The sequence below is a fragment of the Schistocerca serialis genome, chromosome 1 (assembly GCF_023864345.2).
Source record: "Schistocerca serialis cubense isolate TAMUIC-IGC-003099 chromosome 1, iqSchSeri2.2, whole genome shotgun sequence".
NCBI lineage: Eukaryota > Metazoa > Arthropoda > Insecta > Orthoptera > Acrididae > Schistocerca > Schistocerca serialis.
The window spans coordinates 397,032,905-397,054,691 of NC_064638.1; the positions used below are offsets into that span (position 1 = coordinate 397,032,905).

At 39.9% G+C, this 21,787-nt stretch overlaps 1 protein-coding gene across 1 annotated transcript in view; it reads right to left on the reverse strand.

Moving 5' to 3' along the window:
* Positions 1-3,511: 3,511 nt before the first annotated feature.
* Positions 3,512-21,787, reverse strand: part of LOC126471623 (eukaryotic initiation factor 4A-III) — a 58,422-nt gene continuing 40,146 nt past the window's right edge. The window contains exons 4-10 of the mRNA XM_050099862.1: positions 18,465-18,598; positions 18,253-18,341; positions 7,274-7,412; positions 5,086-5,201; positions 4,867-4,974; positions 4,586-4,713; positions 3,512-4,349 (exon numbers count right to left, since the gene is read on the reverse strand). Of these exons, the coding sequence (XP_049955819.1) occupies positions 4,333-4,349; positions 4,586-4,713; positions 4,867-4,974; positions 5,086-5,201; positions 7,274-7,412; positions 18,253-18,341; positions 18,465-18,598 (731 nt within the window). The 3' untranslated portion in view covers positions 3,512-4,332. The remainder of the gene's footprint in view (positions 4,350-4,585; positions 4,714-4,866; positions 4,975-5,085; positions 5,202-7,273; positions 7,413-18,252; positions 18,342-18,464; positions 18,599-21,787) is intronic.

Below are 21,787 nucleotides of genomic sequence, written 5' to 3' on the forward strand. Positions count from 1 at the left end.
CCAGACTGTTGCCCCTGCAGTTACTGAAAAGGCTGCTGCCCCTCTTCAGGAACCACACGTTTGTCTGGCCTCTCAACAGATACCTACAGTACGGCTATCTGTATCATTGAGGCATGCAAGCCTCCCCACCAATGGCAAGGTCCTTGGTTCATGGGGGAGAGGGAGGGGACGACGACGACATGGGTATGATATTGAAAAATAAATTGGTATTATGAAATTTCTGTCCTCCTCTGTTAGGCAAGAAACTTTCTGATCCCCCGTCGTAGAGTGAAGCATGACAGACATGCCTAAAAACTGCCGCCTCAATATAACCATGCACCCCTGAACTAAACAAACAATACAGCCACTAGCAAATCATAGCCATTGTGGCACTTCAATAAATTTTACTAATACTGAACAAATGCTGTATTTTAATAAATACACCTTACCATCAATTTCCTTTATATTAAACTTTAAGCAGAAAAGTAAATTCCTACTATGCTTTCGTCTAATCATTACCATCTGTAGCAAAGGTAAAGTGACTTAGCAAAAATAGTAATGTTTCAGCTCGCTTTATTTCAAATGTCAGTTGCTGAACATGCTTGCCCACCGAACCACCAAGCTTCAGCAAATACATTTTGTGGTGCACAGAAAGATTCAAGCAGCACAGCTTTGACTTGCAACCCACCAAAATGGCATCAATGCCACTGCTTGAGCTTATACATTCAAGATCTCATATCACAGTACAAGACTGAGAGAACCACAGATAAGAAACAGAACAAGTGGAAGTCTAATGTTAAGGGCTGCTTACATTATAAATCAAGGCGACAGTTTCACTTCTGTGCTGTACTGGCTTTCTTCCTTCCCACTGCTGTTCTGTAGTTTGACGAGTCCAAGAAAGATGGGTCTGCGATTGCTTCCTTGTCGCTGACTCATTCTCTCTTGAGTGTGCTGGGGTGGTCCTCATCTTGACTTACACGGGAGGTTCCCAGGAGATTTTTTGGAACTATCTATACGATGCTGTAGGTTACAGTGCCAGCTATCACACTCTACAGCCATTCATCAGAGAAGGCCCTTGTTTGTGAGAAATAAATGAAAAAATGTTTTGGAATTTCACATGATCCTCTAGAGCGTTAAAGGTATTAGTATCATGCAAAGGGTGGATTAGTGCAGTGGATAAGATGCCCTCCTTACGTGCAAATGGTTGTGGGTTCAAATCCCGTCAGGTAACGTGAAATGACTGATCATTAATTCAAGTAATTAGTTTAAATGTATTTTTTTCATTTCTCATCCTTCACTGTATTGACTTAATCTGCTTTCATTTTTTCCTTCCCCTCATTCTTTTTTCATTTGGAGTCTTTGTACATGTTATTTTAATTATTTTTGTCTATCATACTATTTGAAACTTTTGAATACAGGAGAAAAGCTGAAGAAATTACAATTAAGGCATGTTTAAGCCTGCCAATTTAAGAGTGTACACCCAGTTTCTTCTCTTATTGGAGTTATTTATTACACAAATATTTCTTTTTTTTTTTTCATGTCATGATCAAGAGCAATGCAATGTGCCAATGGTCAAATCTTCGTTTAAGTGGACAGAGGTGTTGCATCTGCCCAGTGCCACGCCTGAAGCAATGGCCAGTGTCTGGTTTCCATTAAATATTAACTGATACAACTGTAGTTAAAAATCTGTATGACTCTAATGGAAATGTAATCGTGTAGTTAGTCCATCTGTCAGTCAAATAATGCATATTGTCTTATGTCCTACAATGGAATAAATGTGCTCCAAGTTGAAATTTAATTTCACTGTGTACTTACTCTCACAGTGGAAAATACAATAATAATAATAATAATAATAATAATTAAGGGCAGTTCATATGCTATGCATGTATAATTTGAGAGAATTAGTGCCAGAATTTTGCATTATGGTTCATGAAAGTCTGACATAAACACGTTTGGTTTGCATTTCAGTGATATATAACATCCTTGAATGATTACTGTAAAAATTAGCAATTTTACACAAACAAGGGAATGCAGTTCATTTTCAAATCTAGTCTCTTCCTGATGACACTGAGCTACAAGTGTAACAAGGAAATATTTCAAAAGTTCGGCTGTGGCTGATAAGTTGGTAACTGAAATCTAAGCAGGTTTGAACTGATTTACTGAAAAGGCAAATTATTCTACATAACACTTCCGACCAGAAGCGTTACACTACAGCTGCTGAGGTACTGGTTATTCTTCGTGTTTTACTATCCCTGTTAATACATATGGATAAAACAAATAAAAGCATTAGCCTAATTTGGGGCCACTCTTTTGAATGGCCACACAAGTTTCTGCTTTAAATATAATTTTGTTTGTAATGAGAAACAAACAGATGCTCTCTGTCAACATCGGGCATCGCATGAAAGACGTGATGAGCAGTATTTGTTTGGGCTGACACCAGCTATGCATTTCAAAAACAAAAGTGTAAATACGTGCTAAAACACCAGAGAAAATGTGCCCGATGACTCTTAGAACAGACACCCTGTATATACACAACAATATTCACTGCCAACCGATAATTCATTGTACTGAATTATAATAACTGTAATGCCCAGGGATTGCATATGTAGCCACAATGCTGCAAGTCCACGGTTATACTTGCAAACTATTTCACTCTTTCTCCTTTCTACACTGATGTAGTCTGCATGTACCTGACTACAGGCTTATTTGAAGAGTTTTCGGTTAAATGAGTAGCAGCGGAGACTCGGGAGTCAAATCTCCGAGTGTACAGAGGTGGTGAGTTTGAAGATGACATCGAAGTACCTGCTGGCAAATTTAAAGTGAGTATACAGAGCTCATTTCTGATCTCTAGAGTGAATCCCAGCGCACAAAAAGTACTATGTGGATACCACTAATGGAATGTGGATCCTTTGTGTTAGGAGCCAAACTACTATACCAAGGAGGGATTCTTATATGTTTGAAGAAGGATTCAGAGTAAAATACCCATTGCAAATCTGCTCCTTCACCATTGCTGATAGGACTAAATGTTGCATGAATCCTGTTCTACTGGCTAAAAGATACCTAACAGTTATCATTTTCAGTCACATATGTGTTAAAATAGGTAAGCATATAAAAAGGCATATGGAAAATTTGTGGAAACGATGTGCCAGCCTATAGCATTATTCTATCAATTCTACTTCACATGCTCTTTGGTGTCTATTTTTGTGTTTGTATATTCCGTGATTGTAGATTGTCTTTGTAGGACAGTAGGAGAATAACAAATATTAAACAAACAAGTGAGAGCAAAACTGTTCCTTGTACATAAATTTTATGAGACACCTATTTAGCTGCTCCCCCCTACTAGTAACAATTTAAAACTGGAAAAATCAAATGTTTCACATGTGCTTGCAACTTTTTTTTTGTATGAAATGAAATTGACCAAAACTTTGTTTACTTACATACAAAAAATTATAACAACACAACATTCTGCTGTGAAATGCCACTGACTGACCTCCATCACATCATGACTGCTGTTACTCAGTGAACACAAATGCTCTTTTTAGGACATATATTTACATTTCTAAAAATCTTGTGGATTGTCTTGTACAAGAATATGAAAAAGAAACTTAGAAGATACAATATTAATGTTATGCGGATATCTTTCTCACAATAATTTGACATAAATAACTAAAAATTAAAGTACTCCAGATATGCTTTTAAGATACATAAAGAGGAAGAGAGGGAAAAGGGGAGCATAAATCTGCAGTACTGTGACAAACCATGAGTGCAACAAGCACTGCTAAACGTATGTTAGGGGCAGAAGGGTGTAAAAGCCAGTCATTGTAACTGCTGCCTGGTTAGAGTGTGTAATCCTTTCTCTCTCTCTCTCTTTTTTTAATATAAAAAAACCACCCTTTCTGGGTAATCACCCACCACTGCAGTAAGAAATAAATGTAAAATAACTACATGACAACCAGAAGGCAAACCAACAAGAACAGGACAGGCATCAAACTGTAATTTGCAGCATATTTTTAGGTGTATAAAGCTAAGGTGAAGTTTTTAAATTACAAGTATTTACATCAAGTATATCAATCAACCAGTTAATGTGAAAATATTTATCTACCTCAGTTCCAAGCAGAAACCATTAATCCTCTCTCTCTCTCTCTCTCTCTCTCTCTCTCTCTCTCTCTCTAATAAATTATAAAGAAATACTATTTACTTAACTGATAAGATATAACATAAATGCATAACACTGAGAATAATGAATATGAACTAAAACATCTGATACAAAACAAAAAAATCTTCCTCTGCCAGATAAAACAAGTGGTCACCAGTTCTCATCAATGCAGAAATGCATCTTAGGCTCCAGACTGTTCATATCAAATCAGCAACTGTAATAAAAATTAGAGTACATTACATACAAAGAAAACTTAATTTCAGTTACATATAAGCAATATCAAATAAACCAATTCCTTCATTAGTGTAACAAATGTTAAAAAGTCTACAGTAGAAAGTCACAAACTTAGATGCATTATACAGAAGCTTAATGAAATAATGCTGTTCATTTTGTACAAGAACCCATAAGAACCACAATGGACCTTCTCCAAACTACATATTAGATACTTACCATTCATAGGCATTTCGTCAATCTGAGTTGAATAATATTGTTCAATGTCTCTCAAAATTCTTATATCATCAGTTTTGACAAAATTGATGGCAACACCTTTTCTCCCAAATCGGCCAGAACGACCAATCCTGCAAATAGGTTGTTCAGATGAAAAATGTTTTTGTTGGTTTTGAGGCCATGAAAAAATAAAAGGTTCTCTAACTATTACTGACACAAACACATGATTCAGACAGAGGTAGAGAAGTGATAGAACTGGAAAAATAAACAATTTTACTGCCTACCTGTGGATGTACAGTTCTCTGTTGTTCGGCAAATCATAATTTATTACAAGAGATACTTGCTGAACATCAATACCTCTAGCCCACACATCTGTTGTAATAAGAACACGACTGAAAACAAGGAAATGTTTTCCATTGAATTAAATCAATCAAAGTTAGGCATTCACACACATGTACATACATGCTCTGTTACTACACAAAAGCAAATGCAAAGACCCTTACCTCTGCCCTGATCGGAATTCCTTCATAATAGCATCACGCTCCTTTTGGGGCATGTCTCCATGCATTGAGCTAACAGTAAAATTTGCCTCTCGCATTTTTTCTGTTAACCAGTCTACCTATTAAAAAAAAATTAAAAAAATAAAAAATTAAAAAATATCTTAATTAGCCAAATTACAAAACAAAAATAAGTATTGTATGAGGGTATTCCACAAACATACCCGATTACAAGAAACCGAATTTACTTTTTTAAAATTTAATTATCTAGTTTTTAAACAACAATCTTTAACCTCCATCAAAGTGCTCTCCACTAGCAGTAAAACACGTTTAACCTTTCATTACACTGTTAGAAACTTCCGTTTTTCTTTTTTAATTCCTCTTCTGCAATGCCCGCTAGTGCTTCCATTCTTTTTCTAAGGGGTAAATTTGGGTGACTGAAGCACAGGGATGTTCCATTTTTAGTAAAAAATGGCGCGCACATGCACACACTGCACTGTGTGAGCCGGGGCATTATTGTTGTGGTAAAACAGGTTGTCCAACTGCCACAAATCAGGCCTCTTCCACTGGTAATTGTTGTGTGATTTTTTATATATATATATATATATATATATATATATATATATATATATATATATATATATATATATATATATATATATATATATATATATATATATATATATATATATATATATATATATAACAATTACCATATATTTTAACATGTCCAGGTACAAAGCCTAGTCAACTGTCTGATCCTGTGGAACAAACACTGAACTGATGACTCCTTTCACAACGAAAAAAGTGATTGGCATTGTTCTGACACTTTACTTCACTTGATGAGCTTTTTTTGGGCAAGGCAAACTTGCATGTCTCCCACTGGCTTCATTTGAGGGTAGTAATAATGACACTATGATTTCTCACCTGTGATGACCATGGAAAAAAGTCTATCATTTCGGAACTCATCTTTCAAAGTATACCACACATTCCTGTGACGTTGTTTTTATTCACCAGTCAGCAGTTGAGGCACCTATTTGGCAGTCATCTTTTTCATCCCCAAACCTTCCATCAAAATACACTGAATTGAACCACAGGTTCACCCCAGCCAGCTCAACTTCTTCTTCGTCAATCTTGCAGGATGATTATACGATTTTTTCCAATATTTTCATAGAGTAGGAAAACCTGAGTGGGATTTGTCATCAATCAACATTTCACGACTTTTGAAATGGGAGAACCGTTTACCCACTTAAGTTTACCCCATTGCATCACCCATAAAAGCCAATTTTAACATTTCAAGATTTCTGTGGCAGATTCTCTGAAACTACTTTACCTAAATCGCTTGGCTCAGTGATATGGAAAAGGTAACTCAAATACTCCTACCATCATAATTTTGGTACTATAAAAACTCTGGCCAAAGCATCAGTTAGAGGTCACAGCTTAGAGTGAGCATGGGCACCACGTAAACTGGAAAGTTATAACTATGCTTCTTAACACAAAGATCACGTACAGGCATTTCAAGATCTGCGGCTACATAGTGAAGTCAACAGTATCTTCTGTTAAGCCTGTAATAAACACACAGGAAATCATTCGACAACTGAAAGTATTCAAAGCTGCAAGTGCGTGGTTCACATCTTAATTTCCAAAATGGGAATCTTGGACAATGTATCAGACAGCAGTATTAGATCAACATCTTCTGTCCACACTGAGGGTCAGGGCTCTTTCTATGATGCACGTAATTAACTCTAGTGCAGCCACCAACGTTTCCCATGTCCACAGTTTGAGAGTGCAGTGTGAATGTGACTGACCCTTATTTATATCACCAAGTGGTTCCCTTCTCTCTCTCTCTCTCTCTCTCTCTCTCTCTCTCTCTCTCTCTCTCTCTCCCCCTCCCTCCCTCTCTGTCTGTCTGATCGCTTGTGTAGGGGGGGACACTTATTGTAGCTTGAAAAGAATTCATCTAACAGTTGGCGAAATTTCATTCTTTCATGCGAGCCCTTTGATATGTCAACAAACTCAACACTTCCAATACTCAGTGAGTTTTTTCCTTTACTCCTAAATCATTAATAATAAACCTTATATGATAAAGACAAAATGAAAAATTATGTGGCATCTTACTACTGAACCACTGGTATTCAGATTTGCAACATTACATTCAATGAAAGTGAATAAATATATTAAAAAATTTCATTACCTTCCTTTTTGTGTTGCAAAATATAACAGCTTGTGTTATAGTTAAAGTATCATAAAGGTCACACAAAGTATCAAACTTCCATTCTTCTCTTTCTACAGCAACAAAGAACTGTTTTATTCCTTCCAGAGTCAGCTCATCACTGTTGGCATAAAATACATTTTTATTCTTGCAAAATTATTTTAATATCAAAGTGCAGCTCTTTGTATTTAAGAAAGGCAGTATACAGGTGTTAATGGGAAGTATGTCATACTTCTGATATATATATATATATATACACACACACACACAAAGATGATGTGACTTACCAAACGAAAGCGCTGGCACGTCGATAGACACACAAACAAACACAAACATACACACAAAATTCTAGCTTTCGCAACAAACGGTTGCTTCATCAGGAAAGAGGGAAGGAGAGGGAAAGACGAAAGGATTTGGGTTTTAGGGGAGAGGGTAAGGAGTCATTCCAATCCCAGGAGTGGAAAGACTTACCTTAGGGGGAAAAAAGGACGGGTATACACTCGCACACACACACACACACACACACACACACACACACACACACACACACACACACACACACACACACACATCCATCCACACATGTACAGACGCAAACAGACATATTCAAAGGCAAAGAGTTTGGGCAGAGATGTCAGTCGAGGCGGAAGTGCAGAGGCAAAGATGTTGTTGAATGACAGGTGAGGTATGAGTGGCGGCAACTTGAAATTAGCGGAGATTGAGGCCTGGTGGGTAACGGGAAGAGAGGATATATTGAAGAGCAAGTTCCCATCTCCGGAGTTCGGATAGGTTGGTGTTGGTGGGAAGTATCCAGATAACCCGGATGGTGTAACACTGTGCCAAGATGTGCTGGCCGTGCACCAAGGCATGTTTAGCCACAGGGTGATCCTCATTACCAACAAACACTGTCTGCCTGTGTTCATTCATGTGAATGGACAGTTTGTTGCTGGTCATTTCCACAAAGACTGCATCACAGTGTAGGCAGGTCAGTTGGTAAATCACGTGGGTGCTTTCACACGTGGCTCTGCCATTGATCGTGTACACCTTCCGGGTTACAGGACTGGAGTAGGTGGTGGTGGGAGGGTGCATGGGACAGGTTTTACACCGGGGGCGGTTACAAGGATAGGAGCCAGAGGGTAGGGAAGGTAGTTTGGGGATTTCATAGGGATGAACTAACAGGTTACAAAGGTTAGGTGGACGGCGGAAAGACACTCTTGGTGGAGTGGGGAGGATTTTATGAAGGATGGATCTCATTTCAGGGCAGGATTTGAGGAAGTCGTATCCCTGCTGGAGAGCCACAGTCAGAGTCTGGTCCAGTCCCGGAAAGTATCCTGTCACAAGTGGGGCACTTTTGTGGTTCTTCTGTGGGAGGTTCTGGGTTTGAGGGGATGAGGAAGTGGCTCTGGTTATTTGCTTCTGCACCAGGTCGGGAGGGTAGTTACGGGATGCGAAAGCTGTTGTCAGGTTGTTGGTGTAATGGTTCAGGGATTCCGGACTGGAGCAGATTCATTTGCCACGAAGACCTAGGCTGTAGGGAAGGGACCGTTTTATGTGGAATGGGTGGCAGCTGTCATAATGGAGGTACTGTTGCTTGTTGGTGGGTTTGATGTGGACGGACGTGTGAAGCTGGCCATTGGACAGATGGAGGACAACATCAAGGAAAGTGGCGTGGGATTTGGAGTAGGACCAGGTGAATCTGATGGAACCAAAGGAGTTGAGGTTGGAGAGGAAATTCTGGAGTTCTTCTTAACTGTGAGTCCAGATCATGAAGATGTCATCAATAAATCTGTACCAAACTTTGGGTTGGCAGGCCTGGGTAACCAAGAAGGCTTCCTCTAGGCGACCCATGAATAGGTTGGCGTACGAGGGGGCCATCCTGGTACCCATGGCTGTTCCCTTTAATTGTTGGTATGTCTGGCCTTCAAAAGTGAAGAAGTTGTGGGTCAGGATCAAGCTGGCTAAGGTAATGAGGAAAGAGGTTTTAGGTAGGGTGGCAGATGATCGGCGTGAAAGGAAATGCTCAATCGCAGCGAGGCCCTGGACATGCGGAATAATTGTGTATAAGGAAGTGGCATCAATGGTTACAAGGATGGTTTCCGGGGGTAACAGATTGGGTAAGGATTCCAGGCGTTTGAGAAAGTGGTTGGTGTCTTTGATGAAGGATGGGAGACTGCATGTAATGGGTTGAAGGTGTTGATCTACGTAGGCAGAGATAAGTTCTATGGGGGCTTGGTAACCAGCTACAATGGGGCGGCCGGGATGATTGGGTTTGTGAATTTTAGGAAGAAGGTAGAAGGTAGGGGTGCGGGGTGTCGGTGGGGTCAGGAGGTTGATGGAGTCAGGTGAAAGGTTTTGTAGGGAGCCTAAGGTTCTGAGGATTCCTTGAAGCTCCGCCTGGACATCAGGAATGGGATTACCTTGGCAAACTTTGTATGTGGTGTTGTCTGAAAGCTGACACAGTCCCTCAGCCACATACTCCCGACGATCAAGTACCACGGTCGTGGAACCCTTGTCCGCTGGAAGAATGACGATGGATCGGTCAGCCTTCAGATCACGGATAGCCTGGGCTTCAGCAGTGGTGATGTTGGGAGTACGATTTAGGTTTTTTAAGAAGGATTGAGATGCAAGGCTGGAAGTCAGAAATTCCTGGAAGGTTTGGAGAGGGTGATTTTGAGGAAGAGGAGGTGGGTCTCGCTGCGACGGAGGACAGAACTGTTCCAGGCAGGGTTCAATTTGGATAGTGTCCTGGGGAGTTGGATCATTAGGAGTACGATTAGGATCATTTTTCTTCGTGGCAAAGTGATATTTCCAGCAGAGAGTACGAGAGTAGGACAGTAAATCTTTGACGAGGGCTGTTTGGTTGAATCTGGGAGTGGGGCTGAAGGTGAGGCCTTTGGATAGGACAGAGGTTTCGGATTGGGAGAGAGGTTTCCGCACGTCCAGGGCCTCGCTGCGATGGAGCATTTCCTTTCACGCCGATCACCTGCCACCCTACCTAAAACCTCTTTCCTCATTACCTTAGCCAGCTTGATCCTGACCCACAACTTCTTCACTTTTGAAGGCCAGACATACCAACAATTAAAGGGAACAGCCATGGGTACCAGGATGGCCCCCTCGTACGCCAACCTATTCATGGGTCGCCTAGAGGAAGCCTTCTTGGTTACCCAGGCCTGCCAACCCAAAGTTTGGTACAGATTTATTGATGACATCTTCATGATCTGGACTCACAGTGAAGAACAACTCCAGAATTTCCTCTCCAACCTCAACTCCTTTGGTTCCATCAGATTCAACTGGTCCTACTCCAAATCCCACGCCACTTTCCTTGACGTTGACCTCCATCTGTCCAATGGCCAAAGTTTTTCCCCCTAAGGTAAGTCTTTCCGCTCCCGGGATTGGAATGACTCCTTACCCTCTCCCCTAAAACCCACATCCTTTCGTCTTTCCCTCTTTCCTGATGAGGCAACACAGATGAGTGATTAGATTTGTGGGTCTAGAATGAAGTATCGTAGGAAAATTGCATTTTTTCCTCCCCTTTACAATGTATACTCTGATACCAAAATACTCTCTCTGTCAATCATAATCATAGATATACAAGCTAGTTCCCTATTTTTTACCGTTATATAATTTTAGCATCATTTCCATACAGTGTATTACAATGATAAGCATCTCTGAAGAGTGCTCCTTTCATCTAGGAACTAGCAATTTTATAGTCTGAAGATTTCATTTATTCAGCCAGCCCAGGATGTTGTGTGATATGCAAAAATCAGAGGTAAATATAATACTTTCATTGTAAACTTGACTAACAATAATAAAGTCTGCAATTTTTTCATTATAATGACACTTTTACTATTTCTCCTGCACATTCAGTGCAGTTATAATGCTGATTAACTGCAACAGTTTAAATTTCTAAAAGAATGAGTATCAGCAGAACAAGTGCAAAAGTGAACTGAACACAACTGAAGGCAGTTTGTCTGCACTCACTAACTGTTTATTATAATATTATTGTTTGACATTCATTTATAGATATACAGTGTAGGTCTTAGAGAATCGCAAAAAGACTGATGTTCTCCCACTTACACACTATGATTTATTCATCAATTATCACTTAATTAGCTGTAGTAAACATACATCCCCCAACTTGCAAGGGAACTAAAGGATGGCCACAGCAGCCAGAGCCAATGTCATGTGTATGCTACTTGTGCTTGTGTGAACGCGTGTGCATTTTCTACTTCAGATGGAGACCTTTTGGTCGAAAGCTAAAATGTATAGCAGTCTTTTTCCTATGCCTGCCTGCGACTCAACATCTCCTCTATACAAATTAAACAAATATGGGATTAAGGACAAAGCTCTGAAATGGCTCACATCATACTCGCACAACAGAAAGCAAAGTGTAAGTGTCACATCAAATGCAGTGAATTATTATTCTAAATTGAGTACAGTATCACAAGGTGTGCCTCAAGGCTCCATTTTGGGGCCAATCCTGTTCCTATTCTATGTAAATGACTTGCCCATAAATATAAATTCCCCGTCAGTTCTGTTTGCGGATGACACTTCTGTTTTAATTGAAGATGATGCAGAAAAAATTCAGAGCTCAATTGTGAGCACAATGGGTACTCTAGAAAACTGGTTCCAGTTAAATGGCTTGAAACTGAACATTGCAAAAACCAATATGGTACATTTCAAAACCAAACATTTGAAATGTGTGGATCTTAAAATACATCATCACAACCATCCTATGGAAGAAGTTAACACAGTCAAATTCCTAGGACTAAATGAGGACAACAACTTAAACTGGAGTACACGTATTGAGTTCCTATCAAATAAACTAAGCAGCTTTGGATTTGCAATGCAAATACTAGCAAACTCTACTGACATGAGTACACGAAAAATAGCATATCATAGTTATTTTGAATCTGTCATTAGGTATGGTATCATTTTTTGGGGAAATTCAAGTAGTGTATTTCGAATACTGAAACTGCAAAAGAAAATTATAAGATACATGTGTAGTGCACAACAAACACAATCTTGTCGCCCATTATTTCGGAACCTGCAAATCCTAACAGTTCCCTCCATATACATTTATGAAATTATACTCTTTGTACACAACAGACAAATATTATTTTAGGAAAATCATTTTAACCACACGTACAACACAAGAAATAAAAATAATTTTATGTTACCCACACACCATTTGAAATTATATGCACGAACTCCACAGTATATGGGGATGACAATATATAACAAGCTAATGGGCAAAAATATATTTAATATGAAGCCAGAGAGTCTAAAAATAAGGCTACAGCAGATTCTGTGGGATAAATGCTACTATTCCGTAGGAGAATTCATAAAGGATGACATGATAATTTGAGCAAGGGGTAATTAATTTTTGGTCTTTTATGGTATGTGTAACAAAATTGTATTATTATTATGATACCATTTGTTAAAATCAGTTGTTGTAATTAATTGTTAGTTTTTTATTGTATGTGTATTTTTATACTGTATTATTGTTATGGTACCATTTGTTAAAATCAGGTGTTGTATGTATATCGTAAAACTTTACCAAAATTTTGACGTGTCTCCTGTACCTAAATCAAATGATTTAGATTATGTACGTTATGAGACTAATAAACCACAATTCACAATATAAGATGAGTAGCATTCTATTCTTTTCATAATGTTGTTGTTAAAACTAATTATAATTGTGATCCATTCATTTCTGCTTAATGGGAAAATATTTAGGACAATTTTACCAACGCATAAATGAACTGCTAGTACTACTGGTATCTGGCATAACTGGCAATCATCATGAAGCTCTATTATTATCAGTTCCAGAAAAGGTGTGCTGCCACTATGTCACCATTCCAATAATTTATTGCACGAAACTTCCCAAAACAAAATCAGCATTGCTTTCAGCATTATATTTGGTTACTGTAGTTCATTTTGGGTGAATTCAATGTAAAGTAAACAAGCAACAGCAAATGAGAATTCTATCTGTGTAAATGATACACAAGTGCGAGCACACTGCATTCAGCTGTGATCGGTTCACATTTAATAGTTTTCTGCTGGCTTCTAGTCTTTTAGCACACAATCAAAAAGGTTCTGAAACTCTCCACTTCGGTGTTACCAGTAAAGAAAGTTTTCACCCGATATCTTGTCTATTTCTGTTGCTGACACAAGATGCATGAGTGATAGAGTGGTCTGATGCTTGTGCCAGTTGGGAATGGAATAAATACGCTCAAGCTTTGTATTTTCTTTTGTTATGAAAGAAACCCACCTTAAATGTCTTTGTAGGTTAGACAATCTATGTCCTACACTTATTATAATAAAGTGTACAAAAGACCTCATCATTCTGGTGTTTATGTCCACAGTAGCCACAATTGCATGGTTGATGCATCACTGTTATGTTAGGGATCTTTGATGATGATAAAGTAAATTTTACCAACTAACCTATGTGGCAGGTCATATGTGTATTTCACTGATCACATTTTATTGACATTATCTTCCTTATATGTAGTTCAATAAAGCCCTTCAAACGTTTTGCTTACTTCAATGCAGACATTGAAAACTATCTGAGAAATAGCAGCTACTGAAATGCAAAACGACCACTAACTTAAATCTCTCTAGCTGCAAATAATTACTGTGTTGATGCCAACATTTCTTCACGCTATGATGGTCATCAGTGATTACTGTTCTGCTTTGCAAATTCCTCTTTAATTGTAATGAGAAACCAGCAAAAAGTGTCAGCTGCTGTATTCGCTAAGTTTAGGAATAATGCTGAGGAAAGCTGGACCAGTAGTTCAGTGCTAAGTGCACTACTTCCAGGCATTTCACACTTCTGTACAGCTTAGACATTAACTACTTATTTTTCAGCACCAATTTTCTTACTTCATAAAAAAAAAGAGGAAAGAAAGAAAGAAAAAAGTGCTTGCCATGCAAAATAATCCTCTCTGAATATAAAAATTTTGTACTGCAGACCTAACTACACTGCTGGAAAAAAAATTAGTACACCTGGGAAGACGACTTAGATTTTGATCCCATGACAGCATATGCCATGTGGGAAATAGTAGATGTACTGATAATGATTTAAACACTGTCCACCAACAAACAGCATTATGGCATAGCTACCAGAGCACTGTCAGTGTCTACCCGTAAATACGGAATGCCCACAATCAAAAAGCTCAGTGTGGTGCAAACATGTGAAGCAAGCAGGCAACCACACCACGGAGATGCACTTGTGCTTTCTACAGCCAACTGAGCGAATTCAAAAGGTGCCGAATTGTGGCCTTCTGACTGGTGGGCTGATCCTTTTGGAGAATTGCCACACAAGTTGGATGTACTGCGGCAGCTGTGAAGAGATGACAGTATCAGTGATCACATGAAGATTCTCACTCATAAACAAGGTTCTGGACCTCCACACAGCATGGACTTCCGCCAAGATCATCATAAATGCACCAGAGGCAGATCAAGCAGATACCACTGGACAGTCTTGCTCTGTGGCGCTACAGTCCAGGATGAACCCTGGCCTTCCCAACTAGCTTCAGCCAACCCTCACAATCACATGCTACCCTCCTCCATTTTCTGCATCCGAATTTCCAAAGGTTTTCTTCCACTCCATCCCACCATCTTGCTCGAGGTCGACCTCACCTTCTTTGTCCTCCTGGATTACCAAAGAGAATCTTCTTCATCACCTTAGACACCTTTCCATCCTAGCCACATGACCTGACCATCTTATCCTTCCTGATCGTATGATTTTTGTTGCAGGAGCATTGGCATATATGGTATACAATTCAGCATTGTACCTTTTCTTCAATTGTTTTCTGTCATACACAGGGCCAATTATTCTGCTCAAAACTTTCCTCTTAAATCTGTCAAGCGGCATTGCATCGGTTTCTGTCAAGGACAATGTTTCCAAAGCAGAACTGGTCTAACAAGGGTTTTATACATAGTGAATTTTGTTGGGCAGCTGAGGAGCCTTGACCGGAATAAATTACTCAAGGTGAAATATGCCTTATTTGCTGATATCAGCCTAATCTTAATTTCAGATGAGATGTCATTAAAGCCAGCGACAGTGGAACCAAGACACTTGAAGCGATCAACTCTTTCAAATATGTATCCATTCACATTGAAAGATGATTGCATACTGGGTTGATGTGCTTTCCCAAACGGCCATGTATTTAGTTTGATCTTAGTTTATCATAAGCCCCATCTTCTTACTTGCTTGACTTAGGGCTGTAAAAGCTTCTTTCAGTGCTGGTGCTGTCCATGCTATGATGTCTACGTCATATGCATATGCTAAAATCTGCACCAACTTGTAGAAGATGGTGTCCTTTGTCTGTAGGCCTGCTTCCCTAATCACCTTCTCGAGTGCTACATTAAATAATAAGCATGCTAATGCATCTGCTTGATGCAGCCAATTTTTTATTTCCAGGGGGTCTGAGTAACTTCCTCGAACTCGAATGCAGCTTCTTACATCAGACAGTATCATTTTAACCATTCTCAGGAGCTTTCCATGTATCCCCATCTCCTGTAGACCATGAAACAACTGGTTTCTATTGATGCTGCAGTATGCAACCTTAAAGTCAATAAAGAGATGATGTATTCCAATTCTATATTCAACAGTTTTCTCCAAAATTTGGCACAGGTTGAAAATCTGGTCTATTGTTGACCTTCCTCATTGAAATCCGCTTTGGTATATTCCAATTTCTTTAATCACCTATGAGAGTAGCCGATTAAAAATAACACAAAAAAACACCTTGTTCCCCAAGTTCAGGAGGGTGTTCCCGCGGTGGTTTCTACACTCCATTTGGTTGCCCTTTTTATATATGGGACATAATATTCCTTCATTCCATTCATCTAGTATCCTTTCCTATACCAATATGAGAGTGACAGAAACTGCTCTAACGTTGCTCCTCCACAATTTAGCAATTCTGCAGGAATGCTATCCGCTGGGAACCTTGTTATTCTTCAGCTTCCTTAAAGCTTTTTTAACGTCCTCTAACCCTAGGCCATCCAGTCGCTGTTCATCATCCAATCCTTGCTCACAATCATTATAGATATCCTCCGCTTGCTTTACCTCTCGATTCAGCAGATCATAAAGGTATCATTGCCATCTTTCCAGAGTCTGTTAACTCTCAGTTATTATGTTTCCTCTTTCATCTCTAATCAAGCTGGTTGTTGGAGCATATCGTCTTCTAGCATTGTTCACTTTTATAAAGAACTTTCTTGTTTCATTCTTCTTCTTGGACAGTTCCATACATTCTATTTCAGCCTTAGTCCATTCCATTTTCTTTCAGCAATGTGTTATCTTTTCTCTCGATAATCCTCCAGCAAGCTTCTTGTGCAGTTCGCCTGTAATGTCTTTCAATGCGAACTGTTGCAAAGCAGTTATTAGCAGTGGGACTATGGGCATGTGAAACTCTAGCTTGTCTTCCACAACATTGACATGTATTGCTCAACTGGTGTTGACAGAGGATCACCTGGAAGATGAAATGACGCACAGTGCTCTTCAGTGATGAAAGCAGACTCAGCCTACATGGAAGTTATGGTCATCTGCACAATGTAGACCTCGTGAGTGCTGTCTAGTAGAGTTCATACATCCAAGAAACACTGGCCCCATCTCAGGTCTTATGGTCTGGAGTGCAATAGTGGCCGAGCGGTTCTAGGAACTACAGTCTGGAACCGCGTGACCGCTACGGTCGCAGGTTCGAATCCTGCCTCGGGCATGGATGTGTGTGATGTCCTTAGGTTAGTTAGGTTTAAGTAGTTTTAAGTTCTAGGGGACTGATGACCTCAGATGTTAAGTCCCATCCTGCTCAGAGCCATTTGAACCATTTGGAGTGCAATACCCTACAATTCTCTTACATCTCTGGTGCTTCTGGAGGGGATGCTAACCAGCACTTGGTACATGCGGAATGGTGTTCGACCCATTCTTTTGTTGTTCTCGCAACAAGGTGATGTGTTGTTCCAACATGATAGCATTCGCTCACACTCTGCCCATGAAAACAAAGTGTCCTGCAAGACATGGAGCAACTTCACTGGCCAGCACAAATTCCAGATTTGTCTCCCCTTGAGCACATGTGGGATACGAAGGGACAGGAAGTGACTTGTGCGACTCATCAACCAACAACTCTTACTGAACTATGTGAACAGGTCAAGCAGGTGTGGCATAACATATCCCAATAGAATATTCGCTATGTGTACTATCAACTGGATGCCACAATCAGCACCTGTATTGCCGCCCGTGGAGGCTACAACATGTGCCAACATGGATGTTGCAGCATGGGTCAATACCTGGAACCTTGGAACTGCTTTTCCTATTTATCTGTAAATATAATCATTTTGTGTACTCCATATGCACTGTTGCAACATTAAATTTCGAGTGTACTGGAAACCTTGAAAAGGGTGCACTAATTTTTTTCCTCAAAATTTATGCTGATTATTTGTGCCAAAACACAGCAATGCAGCTTTCTTAGGGTTTGCTTATTACCTCATGTTCTCTTCTGTTTCCTCTAGTGTAAACACTTGTTCACGGAATGGTAGTGAGCATTTGTGAATTGTCTGTGAATGTTCGCTGTATGGTTGTATGGGGGGGGGAGATTGGGTTGTTTGGGGGAAGAGACGAAACAGCGAGGTCATCAGCCTCATCGGATTAGGGGAGGATGGGGAAGAAAGTCGGCCGTGCCCTTTCAAAGTAACCATCCCGGCATTTGCCTGGAGCGATTTAGGGAAATCACAGAAAACCTAAACCAGGATGGCCAGACGCGGGATTGAACTGTCATCCTCCCGAATGCAAGTCCAGTGTGCTAACCACTGCGCCACCTCGCTCGGTACGAATGTTCGCTCACTTGTGTTCACTTCCATTTGCTCTGGTGTAAACCAGGCTTAAAATTGCACGTGTATGCATCTTAGAAAACATTCAGATAAAAGCGTTTGATTTACTTTAAGTGCGACTTTATTCTTACCGTTTTACTAAAATCCTTATTGGATCTGTCATGAATTTACTTGTCATTTCCAAAATTTCATGAGGAAGTGTCGCAGAAATAAGCACCACCTGAAAAATAAAACATTTAGTAGCAAGCAACATTTTTGAACTAGCTTTAGAACCATCAGAACCCATTCCAACACAATTTACGAAACTATTACAAAAAAACATTCCTTCAGAATGGTCAAATACCTGAGTAGCTGGTGGAAGGTATCGATATACATCATATATCTGTTCTTTGAAACCTTTGTTTAACATTTCATCAGCTTCATCTAAAACCAGCATTTTTATTGATCGGGTTCGCAGAACTCTTCGTCGTATCATATCTGTAACATAGGAAATCTTTTGTTCAGTAATAATCATTCAAAAACATTATTAGACTTACCATTTAACAGAAAGTTACACATGCATACTACACAAGCAACCTTATAGTGCGGGCAGAGGATACTTCATGTACCACCATCATTTCTCCACTATCCTGTCCCACCTGCGAATTTTATGAGAGAAGAATGAATTTCAGTGTGATTCAATATAAGTTTTAATGTCCTAGTGAAGTCATCATCATTTCCAAGATGAAGTGGTATGTTGCTCGACTTGTTGGATTTTTCATATTCCCAAAAATAACAGCCAGTTTCTCTATAACGAGCAGTGCCCTTTTTGTAAAAATAACAATAACAATAATAATAATAATAATAGTGGTACTGGTAGTAATAGTAATGGCCTGAGTACTTATGGAAAACAGTTTTCTGAACGAAGATTCTGATGGGTCAACCTTATAATCAGCATATTACTAGTTTGTTTACTAAGTGTGAGATATGGGCATTTAGTGTGAGAACCATACAAAAAGTGAGGTCTGCTAAGCAATTAACAGAGTGATTTAGTTTTGATAATTGCCATTAAGAACAGGAAAAAACAAACAAATAGGTCAGGGTACAGACTAGAGGAATGACTCATTAATTTAAGGAGAAGTAAAAACATATAAGTTAGGCTGGTACATATGTCAGAGCAGACAAGTGGTTTCCCATTACTCATCTGTGGTGAGAAAAACCTCATCTACATCCTACCCCTCACCAACCTGAATAGGGGCAAAGACCAAAGTAAGGATTGTCTTTTTGTCAGGAGATCAGCAATAGTAATAGTGTAAAGGCTAACCGTGTAACGGACATCAGTTGAACTGACAACAATAAAATAAATTAGAATTATATTAATACCTTCAGCTGCTAACGGGCGTTGATATACATCAACGGGGACAGGTAAAAATGTGTGCCCCGACCGGGACTTCAACGCAGGATCTACTGCTTACATGGCAGACGCTCTATCCATCTGAGCCACCAAGGGCACGGAGGATAACGCAACTCACACCTCCTGCGAGACCCACATTCTCACCTTGTTTGTCTACACACTACATTCGTAGTGTCCCACCCCAACACACTCATTAGTCGTGGAAGACATTCTTTCAAAGTCCCATAAGAGTTCGGGGAATATGTGTGCATCCACACAGAAGAAGGAGGTCATGGCTGGCATTGCCAGAACTATATACTTATAGGGATATGGTGTCTGTTCTTTTGGACATGTCCGAAAGAACAGACACCATTGATGACCTGCAGCTGTCTAGAATGAAATTAGTGCCCTTGGTGGCTCAGATGGATAGTGTGTCTGCCACGTAAGCAGTAGATCCCGGGTTCGAGTCCTGGTCGGGGCACACATTTTCACTTGTCCCCGTTGATATATCAACGCCTGTTAGCAGCTGAAGGTATTAATACAGTTCTAATTTCGTTCTAGACGGCTGCAGGTCATCAATGGTGTCTATTCTTTCAGACATGTCCGGAAGAACAGACACCATATCCGTATAAGATTACAATAAAATAATGTGGGAGAAATGATCAGTGGTTAATGCACCTGCCTAGTAAGCAGGAGATCCCAGATATGAAACTTCGTGGCAGATTAAAACTGTGTGCCGGACCGAGACTCGAACTCGGGACCTTTGTCTTTCGCGGGCAAGTGCTCTACCAACTGAGCTACCCAAGCACGACTGACGCCCCGTCCTCACAGCTTTACTTCTGCCAGTACCTCGCCTCCTACCTTCCAAACTTTACAGAAGCTCTCCTGCATATATCGGCGCACACTCTGCTGCAGAGTGGAAATCTCATTCTGGAGGAGATCCCACGTTCAAACCCTGGTCCGGTACATATTTTCATTCATCGCCGCTGATACCACGCGATGTCCTGATGCAGGTGACAGCAGTGATTTACAGAAATAATCATTTTAGAAGGTGTGTGGGGCCAGTAAGTGTCCCCTGTGACATCCCTCCAATAACTGCCCCACATGCAAGTACATTGTTAAAGAGGGGGGAAAGCGCCCACTATTCAGAAGAGTGCTACCCCTACAATGGAAAACAAGTTGTGTCAGAAAGAAGGGGGCTAATCTTGTCTAAGAGCAATCAAAACAGACCAAAAGAGGGACGACCAGGGCAGCTGATCGAGATTAAAATGTTCCTGAGAATAAAAATAACTTTCACAGAGTATATGGACACCATTTCAACTATTTGTGATTCATACGCTGGTACTAAAGGCAAAGAATCCAGAAGAGCATGTTTATCAGGAATAGCCAGAAGGAAGGGGCTGCTATCTGTAAAGGCTCCGCAACCACAATAAGGGAGCTGGCTCATTACATAAAATAAAATTCTGTGTTATCTGAGATGCAGAGGTGATATAGGACAGTGGATTCTTTTGGGATTAACAGATGTAAGAGCAATGCACAGCATTAGTCTGCTCAATATTATGGAATTTATCAGAGGGGGCAGTAGCTCACTAGTTGCTGTTCCGAATCCAAGTGATTTGCACCTGCAAATGTTGGGCAAGTAATTGCTCCTTTAGCCAAATGATCGGGGACACCCATGTGACTTGCAATCCAGAGAAAGACAATTGGACAGGCAGTATGACTAAGGTCAGAGAGAAGGTCATGAATAGCTGGTATTGTAGTGTTACTCTTGTAATATCTATTAATGGCCTGGAGACTGATCATGTAGTCATTACAAATTAAAATGTGATTGAGGTCTGATTAATAAAACACAGGGCACTATTAATGGCCATCAGCTCCACTGTAAAAAAAAAAAAAAAAAAAAAAAAAAAAAAAAAAAAAAAAAAAAACACCACATGTTCTTGACGGGCATGAGAAGTAAAAGCATATCCTATCCAATACCCAATCCATGGTTTTGGAGCCATCAGCACAACCCTGAGGCTTCTGAAGAACTGGGAGGAACAGATGTGGGAAGCTCATGAGAACAACAAAGTTTAGGTCACTGAAATACACTTGCCCAAATTTGTGGTCTAGGTACTAACAAAGGGGGGTACACAGGAAAATATGGAGAGACGAACAGGTAGGCCTTCCAAGAGGTTAGATGAAGCTCCCAGCAGAGAGTCTCAATGCACATTCCAACTTGTAATACCACCCTAGGGTGGTCAAGGTATTAGTGATCCCTGAATACAAAAAGAATTTAATAAGTTGGGTGATTA